Below are 16,939 nucleotides of genomic sequence, written 5' to 3' on the forward strand. Positions count from 1 at the left end.
AACCAGAGTGCTGTAGAAAGACATGCAAGAATTGGGGCAGAAATGAACTTTCTGAAACTGTAGGAGTCCACCTGTTCACAAAGCATAAACTTCCTTCAATCTTGAACTTGTAGGTTGGGAATGAGTCCTGTTCAAAATTTCTTTCTGGGGCTGGCACCTGCCCAGTTCATCAGCATTAGAGAGAAACACAAGTTTGTACTAACCAGGCAAAACACTGTAGATGTCACACTGTGGATTTTTGCAATATGTTCAGAAAAAGCACAATTTTTTAATGCCGACAAAATTTCTCTCTGGTTTTTGTCTTCTCTTAATTAATGCAGAGGAACATGGTTGGGCTCTGAAGTGATTATTTGTTTTTTCAGGGTATGAAGCTGCACAGTTGAAGAACATTAAAAGTTTAATGCATGCTATTTTCTAGGCTAGCATTTTGAATGTCAGTCTAAGTTTTTTGAACATGCAAAACATCATGCAGTAATGAACAAGAATTCATCCAGCTAGTGTTAGTATGTTCATTAGCCTTTTAAAGAGAGCTGTGAATGTTGCCTCTCTGTGTGGAGCAGATTCATTACTTGCCCTTGATTTACATTTTCTTTCAGTTTACCTGTGCCAACGATAGGAATGTGTGCATGCACATATAAATGAGGCTCCCACTGATGTTTGAGATGGTGTGAATATGTATCAGGGGTAGGACCTGGCTCATGCTGTGCACCCGAAATTCAGGCTCTCCCATGCTTCAGGAGAGCAAAGATTTCTGCACATGGAAACATCCCAGGCTTACTCTGAGAGGAGGTGTTGGTTCTCTGAAGCATGCAAATGGGGTGTTGCCTTCCCCTTCCAAGGTGCATGCTGTTTTTGCAAAACACAGGCTTGCACTTGAGAACTAAGAAAACTTTGCTGAAAGTGCTACCATGTAAGTATCAACTGCCTTGGTGGACTCTGGCATGTCTCTCTGGATGTATGATTTTGGGAGAAAACTCCCCAGTAGGGGAGGGGCAAATTCCTGGGCACAGCTTTGGTCTTTTGAGCATTGTCTGTATTTTGGACCCCACCTTGGGCACAGTTCCTGGGAAGAAGGCTTGTACAGGGTGAGCTGCTCTTTTGAGGCTGAACAATATTAGCATAAAGCAAGGAACTAAAATTAAGCTAAGACGTTTTGAAAACTGTGCATTTAAAAGCATATATATATGCACTTGTAGGTATATGTGTATATGGAATAGTATAAAATCCTAAAAAACATATTCAGTGATCTTGAAGTCTATCATAGAATCATTTAGGTTGGAAAATATTATGTCCAGCTGATTAACCCAGCACCACTGTGTTCACCACTAAACCCAGTCCCCAGAAGCCTCTTTCTACTCATTCCTCAACTCAGCCTTTCAAATCTTGTTTTACAGTAGATGGGGTTTCCTTTCAAAAACTCCTGTTGGGAGACTTACTGCAAGAGAATGACTCTAAAATGATTTTTAACCATGTTTTCAGGACTTAGATAAGAATGGAGTGGTTCTCTTTGGTACTGTCCTGTGCTGTCAGGCTGACTGGGACTCTGTGGCATGGGTGTCCCTGCTGCAGAGAGGGCTCCATGGTGATGCTTCAGCCAACACAGCCGTGCAGAGAGCGTGTGGTGCCAGGGTGTGAGTAGCACAGGAGCCCTGGGTCACAAAGGGGCTGGAGGTTTTCTGACTGAACCCAAGCTGCGTCTCCCTGTTCAAACCACGCTGGTGTACCCATAAAAGTGGGGATGCTCTTTATCTGCAAATCCCTTCTGTTCCTTCTCACCTTGCCTCCATTTCTAAAGGCTTCCAAATGAACACCTTGGGAGTTAAGAGCCCTACTTTTCTGGTGCTGTCATTCCCACAGAGCCGAGAAAGGGGAAGGAGCTCCTGGTGTTGCTGGGTGCTGCCGTGTTCCACAGCTGTAGGACGATCAGCAGGATGGGCAGAGTGTGCCGGGTCTCTCTGCTTGTTGTTAGGTACAAACTTGGCTTCTGCCAGTCCTCATCTGTCTACAAACATCCCATTCTGCCCCTCGTGGTAAATCAGGCAGGTTGGGTTCCACGTGTCTTCTTCCCCTCCGCCTTCTTCTGTCCTGCTAAACAAATACTTGTCTCTTAATTAAGCAAATCATCCAGCGTGTATGGACCTGCAGGTAAGGGGGCCAAATTTCCTCCCCAAGTGCTGGCATTTGTTGGTACTTCACAGGCAACTGGGATTTTCAGCCAGGCTTCTCCAGGGCTGTGTATACCAGTACAGAAGTCAGTGAGTTTGAGTGTTCAACTCACCTGACTGATTGCATCCCTCAAGACAAACATTTGGTTTTTAATTGAGTAATTGAATTGTAAGATGAAAGAAGAGGAAGCCAGTTATGCTCCAACAGAAAAAAAAAAATCCATATTATAATGAAAACTTCAACCTCTTTATTCTGTAAAGAGTAAATACCCAACCCTTTAGCTGGATTTACTAATTTCTTTGAAATAATTATTGGAATGGGGAGATTTCCAAACCTGATAATCAGAGTTTATAATGTACACACCAAACTTGTTGCAGATATGTGAGATAGCGTTGCTAGCTTGCTTATTTTAATAAAAAAGCATTTCAGTGAAGTCCACAAAACTTGAACTAGTCAGGCAGAAGATGACTGCCAAGTTAGGAAGCTGAGTGAATGAAAGGTTGTGGCTTTTTACAAAGAGGCATTCAGCTGCTTTGTGTGTGTGTGTGTGTGTGTGTTTTTTAAAAAAACAGACAAACAGTGCTTGGATAGAAGCACTATCCAAGTAGAACCCAGAAGCTGTTGAGGGTTTTGGGAATATTAAAGGCCACATGTTCTATGGACTTTTTAGGTGGCACCCAGGTGTGTTAGGTATACTTGAAAGACAAGCATTTATTTTGATATTGGTGCTTCTTTGCTTTTCTCTTTTAGGAAAGGGCTTCTAAAGCCTTGCCCCGGATTTCCATTGTGGATCTCTTTTTAAGGATTTTAATAAGCAACTTCTACTTCAAAGCTGTAGAAAATATGGGACTAATGAGGATGAGTGGCAAGGAAAATTTGCTTGAGATGAGTAGAGAAGCAGTAAAACACCTGTGAACATGCAGTGAAACCACAGTTGTTGAACACTGCATTTGCATTCGTTTCTCTAAGGATTTTAAGAGAGGGGATAGGGAGAAGCTGAGGTGATGACAGGACACACAGCAGACAGTTCTTTGAAAACAAAACCAAGTATTCTTTGCGATGTGTTTTAAACTGAGATTGGGCCAAATTACATCAGCAAAAGCAAATGTTTGGCATGTGATTTGGTAATGAAATCACTTTATTTTCATTATCCTGGAGACACTTCCACAAACACAGTTTTTTCAGCTTTATCGGTCATGAAAAGCAATGAAGCCTGGCCAAAGCAGAGCAATCAGACAGTCTTATCTAGACTTTTTAGGCATGTGGAATTTCAACTTTTTTTTCCTTTTTTTTTTTTTTTTTTTTTTTTTTTTTTTTTTTTTTTTTTGCTTGGAAGGTAACAGTAGCTTTACATCTGTATTTTAACAGAACTGTGCTGTTTCTCTGTCCCTCACTTAATGGCTTTGCAAGTAATCGAGAGAAGGGAACTGTCCCACCCTGACCTGGTTTCCTAGATATTTTATAAAGATTCCCACAGGGAATGACACGCACTCACTTTCACACAAACCACCACTGTTGTCACCGCGAGTGGCTTAATTAGGTCTGAATGAAACAAAAGGTTCTGGCAGGGTGTGTTCCCATGACCCTGGCTCTGTAGGGCTTTGGGGCTTGGTTCTTTGAAGCAGCTGGGCTGTGTCCATCCACCAGGTGGGCTGGTGTGGAGGGCAAGGGGAGCTCCACGGCAGGATGCTTTGCTGGGATCAGGTCTTTCTCCTGTCTTCCAAAAACCCCATGTGGCTGTTACGGCGTCGGTGCCAGATGTGGTCATCAGGGGTTTGTTGTTAGCTACCCTTCCAGCTCCGCTCTGGTAATGTTTGTGTACTGATAAGTGAGGAAATACATAACTTTGGCTACCAAGAAGTGATTAAACACTTGGCTGCTAAACGCCAGATTTCAGACAATAAGGCAATTTCCTGTCTCCTGCAGCTGAGGTCCTTCCCGAGGTTCCCATGTCTGCCCTGAGAACAGCGGGTTTGGGGATGTGGCTGCTCTCTTTCTGCTGACAAACAGAATTACACATTATCTGCTGTTCAGGCCTCAGTACTTTGAACACACTTTTAATAGAGTGCAAAATACCATGGTTCTAAGATGCTGTACAAGAAGAGGAAATGTAAAATATGTTAGTAGAAGATTTTCGTAAGCAAACAAGAAAATTTCTGTTTGTGTTTTCTCTCTCTCAAATACCACAACATTGATGGCATTCATAGTGAAAAAAGTGTAGCTGGTGTCCATTGAGAAGAAAAAGTAGAAATTTCCTTTCAATGCCCTTGAAATTGGTTTAATTTGCTTTACTTTCTCTGCTACACTCTTTAAAGGGGGATTATTTCTGTCAGACAGTGCTTCAAATTTCCACATTGTCTACAAGGCTGCACTTAGATAATTTGTTTCTACAAACAGCCAGGTTTCTGCAAACTTTGCCATCTTAGGTCTCCGGGGCATTTGTGTCATAACCTGAGATCAACAGGGTAAAATTGCTAGAAGGTACTAAAAGATTATCAATCTTCCATTAGAGAAAATTGGGAATATGCTGCAGAAAATGACCTGGTGTTTGTAAGAACCCACACATCTAGCCACCTCTTTGGTGCAGGTGAAACCCCCGCTAAAATACTCTGTCAGATAAAGTGGAGCAGGTCCAGAGCAGAGCAGCAGGAGCGGTCAGAGCTCTGGAGGATGGCACCGCCAGGAGAGGCGTCAATACCTTCACCTAATCTGTGCTAGGGAAGGCCCCGAGGGGAGCACCGTGGGGTTACTTGGAGCACAACCAGAGCTGCTGTGGCATTTCACCTTCTGTCTCTTGTCGTCATGCTGACAGATCAAGTTCTGATCAGCTTTTCAAAGTTTGCATTTTGCCCTGAACATTTGCTGCTCCTGAGGTGCAGCTCATATTTTTCCAAGGGCGTGCTGTTTCTGACTGACAAACCAACCAAGAGATACTGCCTGACTTGTCTTGCACTGCTCTCTGCATTTGTTCATCTGACTGAGATCCTGTCTGAGCAGAAACTAAGTGGTTCTGCCAAACTATGTTAGCCTTGTGTTGTTTCCTTCTCCTGCCCCTTGAAAGACTCACAAGAGTAGCTCTGAAAGGACCTGAGCAGCATCGAGGGTTCCTTCCTCCCGATCCTGCCCTGCCTGCACTCTGCCTGCCATCCTTGCAGGATTTACAATTTAGATAAAACAGCTGCTCCAGGGTAAATTGCAACTGAGATCAGAAAACATTGCAGGAGATGGCAGCGAGCTTCCTGCCAAGGACTACACGCCCAGAGCAGTAATAACTAGTTACACAGATCACCAAGTGCTCGGTGGAAGGCAAAGGCATTTCTCTCAGGTTTCTTCTCCCCACTTTTCCCCTTACTCGTGCTTTAGCAAGGTGGGGAACAATGTGGTGGGGTGGGAAGCCATTCCTGGCTGGTGGGGCTGCTGCTGGCTCTGGTCCAGCCGTGGTGCTGCCTGGCTGGAGGCACCTGGGCTGGGAAGCTCTGGCAGCCCTGGCAGTGGCAGAACAAGCGTGGCCGGTGCCTCCATCTGCCTTTCACCCTGCCTGGAATGCGAAAACAGACTCATTAATACGTGTAAATAAACACCGGTCTTTTGTGTATGTTTATCTCCCTTCTGTTGTGTCGGATGTTGGTGTAAAAAGGGGCTATTACACCTCATGATGTGCAATTAGCTGACAAAGTTTGTATCTCCAGCTCTCTGCCCCTCTTTTTGAAGCATGCTTATTTTTGTATTTTTTCACCATTTAATATTTATTTTTTGCGACTGTTTCCCTCAGTAATAAGGCTAATTGTGTTCCACCTTTGTTTTCAGCCAAAAAAGGTTTTGGAAATAAGAACTAGAGGTGCTGAAATTTAACTTTTGACTGTGTGATGTGCTATTAGCAGCCTGGTTTGTGGGTTCTGTGAGTGCTGTTAACTTTCCCCCTATCAGAAGCCTTCTTAAAAAATGTTGTGCTAAAGGTAAATATTTTTTAATTCTGGTCGTTTGAACAATGCAAGTCCATCTTGCTTGCTGGCACTTTTGGATGCTGTGTGACTAAGAAGTGTTGGTTGGTAATTCATAGTGTTCTCAAATTGTAAGAAAAGCTGTAAAAAAAGTAAAGGCATTGTCTACCTATGGTAGACTGGTTTGTGTGAGTGACCACTTAAAGTAGAAAAAGATCAGATTATCACTCCTTTTGGATCTGTATTTAGATTTACTAGTTAAATGTCTGTGAGTGCTAGCAGTGGATATGCAGTGACTTTGAAGGCTGCATGATGAGCTGGAAAAAAAAATATTCCAGGAGCCTAGCCTTCTTTCCTTCTGGTACAGTATTGGATTTTGAGCTCATCTATAGCTGATATACACTGCTGTACAGTCATTCTGCTTAGGAGAGGTTAGGAATGATGGGATTAAATGATTAGGATCTTTATAAAGAAATAAAATTTAAAAATCTGCATTCTGACTCAGAGTTGATAGCTAGTTCTATATGAGCTTATTTACTCAGACTGGCTTCTAAAAACCACGTCTTAAATGGGTGTTGGTTAACAATTCACCAAATAGAAAAATGAATTTTAGAAGGTGTTTTAAAATACTCTGTGAAATACCCTCTAAATATCTTGACTCCCCACTTAGTTGAAAAAGCCGGTTCCCAAGGGGAAGCTCAGCTCGTGTATTAGATTGTTGTGATGTTTGGTTAAAAGTTCTGGGTTTCTCTGTAGATGGGCCAGAGTGGAGCAACACGGGTGTATTTTTAAAATGTGTGACCAAGCTGTTGCTGTAATAAAGCCGTGGTTGTTGACCAACCTGCCTGCATGCTTTAGATGCCATAGAGCATGAGAAATCCTTTCCTCTGGGCACCCAGCAAAGCCCCTGGAAACCATGTAGGGGATTAACCATTTTCTCTGTCACTGCTCACAGGGCTCCTGAGGCTCATGGCTTTGGTCTGTGCTGTGCTCAGAGGTGAGGCTCTTGGTGCCTTTATTTCTCTCCATCAGTTCTTTGTTTCTGGATGAATTCTTTGCTTTGTGACTTCATTTTGGGCTCTTTTTGCTGACTTTTTAAATGTAGCCTTGGAGTGCTGTCTCAGTGTGACAGGAAAAAGGCCAGGTACTTACATGCTGCCAGCCATGTTCATGGCTGGGATAGTCAGGCAACATTCTTTCTGCAAGGTTTATCTTGTTTTCGTTTTGATTGTTTAAGCAGCTGGCCAAAAAAAGACAAGAAAGCAATCTCTTCTGGATTTTGGGTGTGGGCTTTTTTTCTCTCTGTTTTGGTTACATGAAAGGCAGGTAAGAAATCAGCAAACACACTTAATTCTAAAGGATATTGGAGGGCTTATTCTGTGCTTTGTTTGAGGAGATTTTTGGATTAAAGCACTTGCCTGGTTTCTGGTGGATATGTTTACTGAAATCAGCGTAACATTGTTTTTGCTAGTAATGTCTAGGTTTTTTGGATAACTGTAACTGGTGCAGGGCAACAAAGTTTCCAGGCATACTTTGATGTATTATGACTGCCAGTTGCAATTTTTTGAGAAAGTATTTCTGCAAATTGTTCTAAAAGATCTGAGATCAACTCAGCAGATTTAAATACAACAAATGCCACGTGAGAGAGCTCTTCAGAAAAGCTCCCAAGTCCTGACAGCTCTGATGGAAGGCACTCTTGATTTTCTAACAGCTTGAATGCACACAACCCCTCTTTAATTTGTGGCATAGCAGAATATGAGTCTCAGACGTCTTTCATACCATTGTTTCAATTTCAAACTATGGAAAGGAGGTTTTTTTTTAATAGGCAGGTCTAATATTAGTACATGTATCCATGTGACAGAGAGGATGGATGGACAAGTGTGTCCAAATACATCCAGGAAAAATGAAGGCACATGCTTATCTTCCAAAAAAGAGAAAAAAATCTCAGTAAAGATGAGCCAGATGAACGCAATAAATGTACTAATGTTTCACTTGTGGCATTTTGACTCAGTAAAACAGGAGGACAGTAAAGATAGATCCTCTGATCCCTGGGGTGTGCTGTGTCCAGCTGCGAGCGCAGCAGCTGCAGGGCACGGGGCTGGGGAGAGAGCTCTGGCCAAAGTCACCCTGTGCTGGGTGGCCTCACATCCCTGGTACAGCCTTAGAAGGGATAAAAAAAATAAAGCTGTGATTCCATTTATGGCAGTCAGTGATCTGGGCGAGGTCAGAACTGCAGATATCTGAGGTGCTCAGCTGGGGGTACAAAGGGTAAAATACTGCAGGGATGGAAAGCAGAAGTGGGCTCATAGTGACGCACTGAATTCATGCATTGACACAGGGCTTTGTTGCAATCAGGGGTGTGTGAGCCTCGCTGTTCCCAGCTGCCTCTGGACTTCCCCAAGTGTTCACTCTCCAAAAATGCCCATTCAGCGAGATCCACGTAGTCTTAATAATATTTTAAGGTAGATTTTTGGACCTATCTGTGATGTATTTAAGCAGTGTTCACATAACCCTTTGGAGAATTAGGATCTCTCACAATATACACCTAAGTGAACTTTTTTTTTGTCAAATGACACATTTTTTTAACCTTACTAATTCTATAAGGAGCTCATTAAATAGTACAACAGGAAAAAAATACCCTTTGAAAGATTACATAATCTTTGTAGACAAGTTTGATTAGCTCCTAGGCCTTCTCCTCCCCTGCCCCCTTTCTTGGGAGGCAAGATGGAAGAATTAATTGTTATTAAAAATAAAGCTTCTGCCTGTGACATTTTTAATGTTCTTTGAAGTGGCATATAGATTTTCATTTTTTCAGCGTCTACCATGACGATGTTTCAAACTTTAAATTGATTATTCAGTGGGTTCAGGGTGCATTTGGCTGCAGTGTTGTATCCGGTGGCTGTCAGTGAATTTATGTGATAAAATCTGGGGCTGCAGATGGGAGATGAACTGTAAGTCACTAAGTCAGGAATGTCCCGCTGAGCAGGCCTATTTTTGCCAGAAGCATTTTGATATCTAGTAGAGGGGATGGATTGAAAAGCATCGTGGTGGAGAAGGCTTCTGGTGGCCGTCTGCCTTAGCTGCTTATGCAGCTGTTTTTCTCTGGAGCCTTTCCAGCCTTTGCTGTTCCAGAAAATGTATTGTTTCGTGCCTGTCCTGTGTTGCAGCACATTAAGCCCTATCACAAGTAAACACTTGTCCAAATCTGTGTAGGATGTGACCCTCTGGAATCAGCCAAATTAGTCCTTGGTGTGCCCCTGTCACTTTGGCTGTTGCACAAAGGCCTGGGCTGGTGTGAAACTGGTCTTCTCTCATAGTCCCAGGTCTGCTGACTATGGAAAAGAGTGTTCACCATGGGAAAGCAAAGCAGTGTTCCCTCTGTGTCCTCCTGGCACTGGGTGGGGAGGCCCACAGCTGCTGGGGACACCTGTGGTCATGAGGATCAGGGGGCTTTGAGGGTTGTGGGGAAAGCCACCCCTCGCTGCTCCTTTCTGGGAGTGTGATCTATGCCTGCAGGTCAACTTCCAGTTGGTGGTCTGGCTAAAGGCAGTTCAATAACCTGGGCAGATGGGTTTTGCTGGTTTTTTTCACCAGTGTGTTTGTGTATTTCCACTGAAAAAGTAGCAGTGATGCTTCTGGCTTGGTATGCCATAGGACAACAAAGGGTGTGCCTGTGTCTGTCCAGCTGTTGTTGAGCTAGAGACTAAAAATAATCTTCTCTTTTTCACCTCCCAAACAGCTGAAAGGCAGAAATGAGGAAATATGGGATTCCTGAGGTGATTGAAGCTTCTGTCTTCATCCCAAGGACATACAGGGAGTGGGTCATCATTTACCACCCCTTTATTTTCCAGGATGAATTTAATGTTTGGGTACCTTGGGCAGGAGAGGAGTGGGATGACAACAGTGGGATGATGCACTGGGCTGCAGCAGGATTTGTCTGCTCTTAGCTATGCCAAGAGATGCTCTTTGGTGCATCCCCCGCCCCCATGCTGCCACTGATTCCTTGAGCATGTAAATGCTGAGAGCTAATGTTTTTTAAACATTTTTCAAGGTCAGCGAGTAGATTCAGCCTTTCAGTTATAGTAGATGAGATTTTTGTGACTAGGCTGTTGTGGAGTGTTATTTTGAGGTGGGCTTGTTATGGGGATTTTTTGTTTGTTGGTTTGGGGTGGTTTTTTTGTTTGTTGGCTTTGGGTTTGTTGTTGTTTGGGTTGGTTTTTTTTCCGGGGGGTTGTTTGTTTGTTTGTTTGGGTTGTTGTTTGTTTTTTGTTTTGTTTTGTTTTTTGTTTTTGTTTTTTGTTAAATGCAGTGGTGGTGTTCAGCTGTTCAACTGCATGTGGTTTTTCCAGAATGGGATGTAGGTGCCTGCATTCACAGGCTGCTGATTTAATAGTGGGGGAAAGGAGGGATTGCAAGAGGCCTCTACACTGAATCCCTCTCCCTTTGCTCCCCTCCTATTTTGAGTCCTGTATTTAGACATTATATACAGGAGATCATCCAAAATCCTGTCCCTGGCACAGAGGACACTGTGCTATTGGAGAGGTGACTTGTGCTGCCATTTAGCTCGGCACACGGAAAATTTCCTGGAGATTTTCATGGCACTGCCATTCCTAAACATAGTCAGAGAGAGAAAGTAGCATCTCTCACAGTCAGACTGACCCTTGAGTGGAGTCAAGCTTATGGGACTTACCAAATGCTCTGTGTGTTTATATTAGTAAATACAAATGAAGATTTCTGATTCATCCTTTTATTCGTAGAAGGAGGAAATCCATGAATTCTGCTCTATTATTTCGGTCTGAAGATAAATAATGCATTGTGTACTGTGCTTGGTTGTAGTGTGGGACAAGATTTATACAGAAGCAATTATCTTTTAGGAAACAGTACAATACTTTTTAACAGTTTCATAGATACAGAGTATTTACTCAGCAATTTGAATAAACAACTTTTAGAAAATATGCATGGGCTCATTAGTGTTTTAATGTGAAGTGCAAAAATGTCCATGCTTTACTTACCAAGTATGAATGTAAACTGAAATAGTCCTAAGTTAGTCACTAGGCAACTATTACTGGCCTGAAACTTGCATTAGTCTCGTTCAATGGGAGTTTTGTAACTCGTATTCTTTCTGTAATTTCTCCTTAAATAAGTGATATTCTTGGGGAATGTGTTCAATTCAATGGAGCTTCTCTTTTGACAGAAAATATTCCCGTGCATCTGCGGGCAGTAGATCAGCCATTTGTACCAAGAGGTTTTCACCAAGAAAAATGTCTTCTCTCGGTGTTATTATCTCACACTAACATGGTGTGCTCTCAGTAGTAAAACAAGATGTAACATCCAACATGATTCTTCAGGCAGGTCGCAGAAGTCTGGTCATGATCTAATTCTTTCATAAGCTGCCCTGTAAAACTATACAAGACTTTCTGCTTTCATTTCCAGCTTGGGCAAGAAATATGCAAAAGCTCTTTTGTCTGTTTTTCAGCAACTGACACTTGGAATAATTTATAGGAGATGCTTAGAAAAGTCAAGTTGCCCTTTAGCTTTGCAGGGGATCATCTGCCCTGTTAAAAGGCAGTTGATGTGTGAATGGTGATGTGGATGTCAGGAAGCCGCTGGCATTTGTTCATTCAGGATTGATTGTTCGAGACTCCCTTGTGTGATGCCAGCTGTCATGATCTGGGTTAAATTGCAGGAAATTAGTTCCAAAAGCAGGCCCTTGTGAGCTGGGAGACTGGGATAACAGGAGGGGAAAATAGAAAAAAAGTTCCAAGTTTGTTCTAGGCCGGCTGCAGGAGGGTTTCTTCTGGGACTCTGTTGGCAAGCAGACCACCAGGGAGTGGCATGGACCCTTCCCTTACTTAATAAAGACAGGAATACAAATGTAGTAAGAATTACTTTTGCAAGAGTTTTGTGCTGATTTTGACCCCAGAAGGTTCAAAATTAGATGAAGAAGTGCCGAGACTTAAGTTCTACACCAGCAGGAAGCATCCTCAGTAAATCAAAGAACAAACAGCTCTGTGATGTAGATAAACGTGTTTCTGGAGGTAACCATGGATAGTGGCAAACATACAGCGTTTTTCATACTGTCTCTAGGCAATTATGAAGATACTTTGTCAGTGTGATAGGAGGAGGGGAGAGGGCAGAACCCTCCTTAAAATGCTAACCTAGTGTGTTGCAAAGCACCAGGAGGAACGAAGGGTTTTCTGTGTGGGTTTTGTTACTTGGCAGGGTCCGCTATGACTGCATCTCCAAAGACTGCTGTTTCTTTTTATTTTTTATTTTCTTCAAAGTTGCATTTATTTATATATGACACAGTTTGTAAGGGAAAAAATCTGCCTCACCTTATCAGACCGTGTATGGGCTTTATTTGTAAAATATTTCTAGCTGCCCGTTCAATGTGACTGGAAGCTGTGAAGGCTCAACTGAGTCACTCACTTGTCAGAGCTCAGAGTTCCCATGGTAATCACAAGAAGCATGTGCAAAAACTCTGACCCAGATCCACCAGAGATCCCCTTCAGCTGGGCTACATATGCCCTCTATTTTGTTCCTTTATATTGTTACATCTGTTGATTTTTAAAAAAAAAAATATTCATCATTCAGTGAAGAGTGTTCTTCTGAAATTGTGAATTAAAGATGTTCTTTTTAAAGGAACAGAGCCAAGTGGCTAAGGCAGCAGCCGAACTTTAATATCTCTGGTTAACAAAACACTTGGCTGAAGTGAAGCCAAAGCACCTCACAGGAGTTCTTCTTTCAATGAGAATTTATTAGAATTATTTATTAAATTGAAAAAAGACATTTTTGCACTTCTATGATTTGGGTTGGACAAAAGTCAGCGCCGGATACTTTTTTTGCTTAAGTTGTTAAATCTGAAAACAAATGACGACCAGCCCAAAATAAATAAATGACTCTGTTTTCCGAAATTGCAATGTAACTGGGGGAAGCAGACTGGAATCCAGCGAGGCTGCAGATAGAGCCTGTGCTTGCTTTGGAGCTGCAGTCAGTGTCTGGCTCTGTGTGCAGGACGCACAGGAGTGTGTCTGGCCTCTGACACAATGGCCTTGGATTTGCAGCATTGGCTGTGCTGGAGCTCTCCCGTCCTCCCAGACCCACCTCAGTCCTCCCTGCTCCAGCCAAGGCAGAGCTGGGACTCATCCCGTGGGATGTGTGAAATCTGGGGGGTTTGGAGGAGTGGAGGGGGTTCGTAGGATGTATGGAACAACAACATTGTCCAGCTATAGGACTGTTTCTAATCGGTTTTTAGTAATCAGTCAAGGAAATGTAAGCATTTGATATGCTTGGGGTTTAATTAGTTAGCTTTCTGGAAATCCTTTGCCTGTTAGTCTGTGAAAAATTACAGCTGTCAACTAAAATTTGGGCAGGAATCCTCTGTAATTGTTTTGGAAGCAATTCTTTCAAGGATGTCCAAACTGAGGTTTAAGCTTCTAATATGTGATTGTCCTGAGAGTGAGGATGTTTAGCTGGGTGAAATGGAATAGGACAGGATGAGTTCCTTGGCCCTGGCAGAGCAGGACACATCTGCTGAGTTCCCTTGGCATGTCCTGCTTTACATCAGTAGGTGAACCAGGCTGTTACATCCACCTTTGAAAGGGAGTAGCTAATGCCGTAAGGCTACTGGCTTATCTTAGGTTTGTCCAACAAATCTAGTAAATGTACACCCATTTCCTCTTTAAAATAAAAAAAGCCTATCCTAAGATCACTTATTTCCTTTCCCCTCCCTTTTACACAACTGTAATGCTGTTTACTGCCAGCACTTGAGAAATGATAAATGGCGCTTAGAAATGTGCAAGCAGATGCTCAAAAATGTTTGGCTTTTTGCTGTTTTTTCTCTTACTTCTCTTCATCAGAGGCTTTTGTGTTTGCATTAGGCACAGTTTATCCTCTTTTTGAACTAGGCTGAACGCCACGTACAAAACAAATTTCCTTTTCGTTGATTGAAGTAAATGATTTGTTTGTGCTCTCAGTAGTGCAAGTCCAGTTGTATTTCAAGTCACACCAATAAAGTAAGCTGGAAACTGTGTGGAAGTAGAAGAAAACCCTGTGTCACACTCCTCCTTTTCTTTGCCAGTGTTTAATTATTGGAGGTGGCCCCTGTGGCCTGCGGACTGCCATAGAGCTTGCCTTCCTGGGAGCCAAGGTTGTCGTCGTGGAGAAGCGGGACACTTTCTCAAGGAACAATGTGCTGCACCTCTGGCCCTTCACTATCCACGACCTCCGGGGGCTGGGAGCGAAGAAATTTTATGGGAAGTTCTGTGCAGGATCTATTGATCACATCAGTGAGTATCTGAGGGCACGGGCACTATTCGGGTACAAAGTTACCAGGATCAGAAGATTGGTGGAGGCATTCTTGGTTTGGCAGAAAACTTATCTGCCTTAGCCATGTGCAAGTGCATGTGTGCACATAGAGAGGAAAATAAATGGTCTTGTTTAAGCAAAGTGGCAATAGAACAAGTTACAGTCTTAGGGAGCAGATTTTTTTGTTAGTCTGGTATGGTTAAACAACAGGTTTTGATAATGAGGTATGAAGAACATCGATATTTATTCCAGTATATTGAAGGTAGACACAAGTAGCAGAGTGGACTATTTTACAGGGAACTATGCTGTAAAATGTATTCTAAAACATGCTAGTTAGCAGATCCTTTAAATATCATGAAGAGGCAAACTTCTACAAAAGCATTCTAAGAAACTCAACTGAAATGAGTTTTGCCTGCAAGATTGTGCTGCAAGAGGAAAAGGAGGCGGAAGGGAACAACATCCTGTGGTGGTTGCTATATTTGCATTCATTACAGTATGAGAAATAGAAATAGCACACTTGTGCTAACAGTGAGTTTCAGTTCTCTAGCAGGCTGGTGGCAGCTGGAGTTGCTTACTTATCAAACACCTCTTTGTTACTTGCTCCCCACAGGTATTCGGCAGCTTCAGCTCATCCTCTTCAAAGTTGCACTTATCCTGGGAGTCGAAATTCATGTGAACCTGGAATTTGTGAAAGTCCTGGAGCCTCCTGAAGATCAAGAAAACCAAAGTATTATTTGTCATAATGCAGTTCTGTTCAACAGCAACTTCTTTTTGTGCCAGGTGTTACATCAAGGTGTACAAGGCAGTTGAACTCTGTTTAAAGAAATCAGAGTTTTTTGGCCTTCTTATTCAGCCAGCCTCGCTCTGTGCAGTTACAGGCATGACAAGTATCAGTGGGACAGAGCACTGATAAATCTTTAAAATACAACCCAGGCTGAGACGCTGAGGTTTTGCACTATGCCTTCTGGCATGTGTTTGAGGCTTTGTGGGGAGTCTGGTGTGGCTTCTCGGGATCTTCTTGCAAAAACAGATTTTGATTGATAATATAAATATTGAGGATGGATTAAGTGCCATGGGCTTTGTTTTGCCTTCACCTTTGGTCTAACTCCTACTGGCACCCAAAGTCTTGTCAGCATTCTTATCCAAGTTTTTTAAACAATAGAAAAAGATTTCTGATTTTCTATTTTTTTTAAATATTAGTGTTTAGTGTATCACTAAAATATTTTAAAATTTTACTTTAAATAAAACACTGATATCTCTTCAAAGGGTCATATAGTGACAGTAGAACAGGTATATTGGTTTAAGTAATTAAAATATCTATAATTTTAAAATATGGACAGTACAAACACACAAAATTGGCTTTGTAAAGAGATTAAATTTAGCTTTGTGAGTATGCTTCCATTTAATTTCTACTTAGAAGACAATTAAAAGCATTGATAATGGAATGCTACTTTTCTTCTTTTAGTAGCCAGCTCTTCCTTGCTGTAACCACATATATATACTGCCCTGCTAAGGTGGCTGTGGAGTTATTTCTGTGAGAATCAAATGCTTGAGCTTGAGCATCTTCTTGTGTGGCTCTGAGAGGAAGTTACTGCATTAGGTGATCTAGAGAATGAGAAATGCACCCTTTATCTCAGTGCCCTTTCCTCAGACTCTGAAATCACTACTCTGTTGAAGAATTAATAAATATTATTTGTCTTTTCAGAGACAGGTTGGAGGGCTGAATTTCTCCCCATGGATCACCCTTTGTCAGAGTATGAATTTGATGTTATCATTGGTGCAGATGGCCGCAGGAACACCTTGGAAGGTGGGTGAGCGTGTGTTATTAGCCTTATTAGTGGTCTTTAGGGTACCTTGAAAGATCTGAAACTCAGAGGGGAACACAAAATCAGCAGGTTACCTTTCAATCCATGGAAGTCTGTGTGAAAGCTGTTATTTTATATGGTACCTTTTGATGCTGGTGTTAAGTCATCGCTCAAAATAAGACATTTAATGTCATTTCTGCTTCTGAGCTCTGTGGCTCTGCACTGCCTACAGAATGCATCGTGGTGCCACTGGGTTTGCTTCAGGGTTAAGTAGTTATATGATGATTTAACTTGAAGGAGGCTGACAAGATACGTGTCAGGAATTGCACAGCCTTTGCTGTTGTGCTGTGAATTTGCCCAGTGTGCTTGAACTCATGACCAAAAGGTGACTGCCAGGTATTTAATGAAGGCAACAGAGGCTTTACTTCTTTGTGAATGAGACTGAGCTTCAGAAGGGTTCATTTAGAAACAATAGCAAAAGATAATAAATAGCTCCAAGGTGTGGGGCAGGAGAGGGGGTAAATGTTTCCTGATTTGCGTCACTGCTGAGAATTCAGACCACTTGAGCTGTGTTTCTCAGAGACACACTGGATAAGCTGCTCCTGCATCACAGGATCACACCTCTTACTTAATTATGTATTTCCCTTTTAACTGTAATTATATCCGTGTTAGTTTCCCTTCTCCAAGTACACTTTTTCTTTTTTTTCATTAGCTTCATAG

At 42.3% G+C, this 16,939-nt stretch overlaps 1 protein-coding gene across 5 annotated transcripts in view; it reads left to right on the forward strand.

The window, feature by feature from the left end:
• Nucleotides 1-16,939, forward strand: part of MICAL2 (microtubule associated monooxygenase, calponin and LIM domain containing 2) — a 119,360-nt gene that overhangs the window by 26,214 nt on the left and 76,207 nt on the right. For all 5 annotated transcript variants that reach the window (XR_010743755.1, XR_010743756.1, XM_066320563.1 and 2 more), the window contains exons 3-5: nucleotides 14,188-14,395; nucleotides 15,025-15,141; nucleotides 16,120-16,221. Coding sequence is in view for 3 of the 5 variants with exons in the window: in XM_066320563.1 (XP_066176660.1) it covers nucleotides 14,188-14,395; nucleotides 15,025-15,141; nucleotides 16,120-16,221 (427 nt within the window). In the remaining 2 variants the exon portion in view is untranslated. The remainder of the gene's footprint in view (nucleotides 1-14,187; nucleotides 14,396-15,024; nucleotides 15,142-16,119; nucleotides 16,222-16,939) is intronic.

The sequence above is a fragment of the Sylvia atricapilla genome, chromosome 6 (assembly GCF_009819655.1).
Source record: "Sylvia atricapilla isolate bSylAtr1 chromosome 6, bSylAtr1.pri, whole genome shotgun sequence".
Taxonomy (NCBI): domain Eukaryota; kingdom Metazoa; phylum Chordata; class Aves; order Passeriformes; family Sylviidae; genus Sylvia; species Sylvia atricapilla.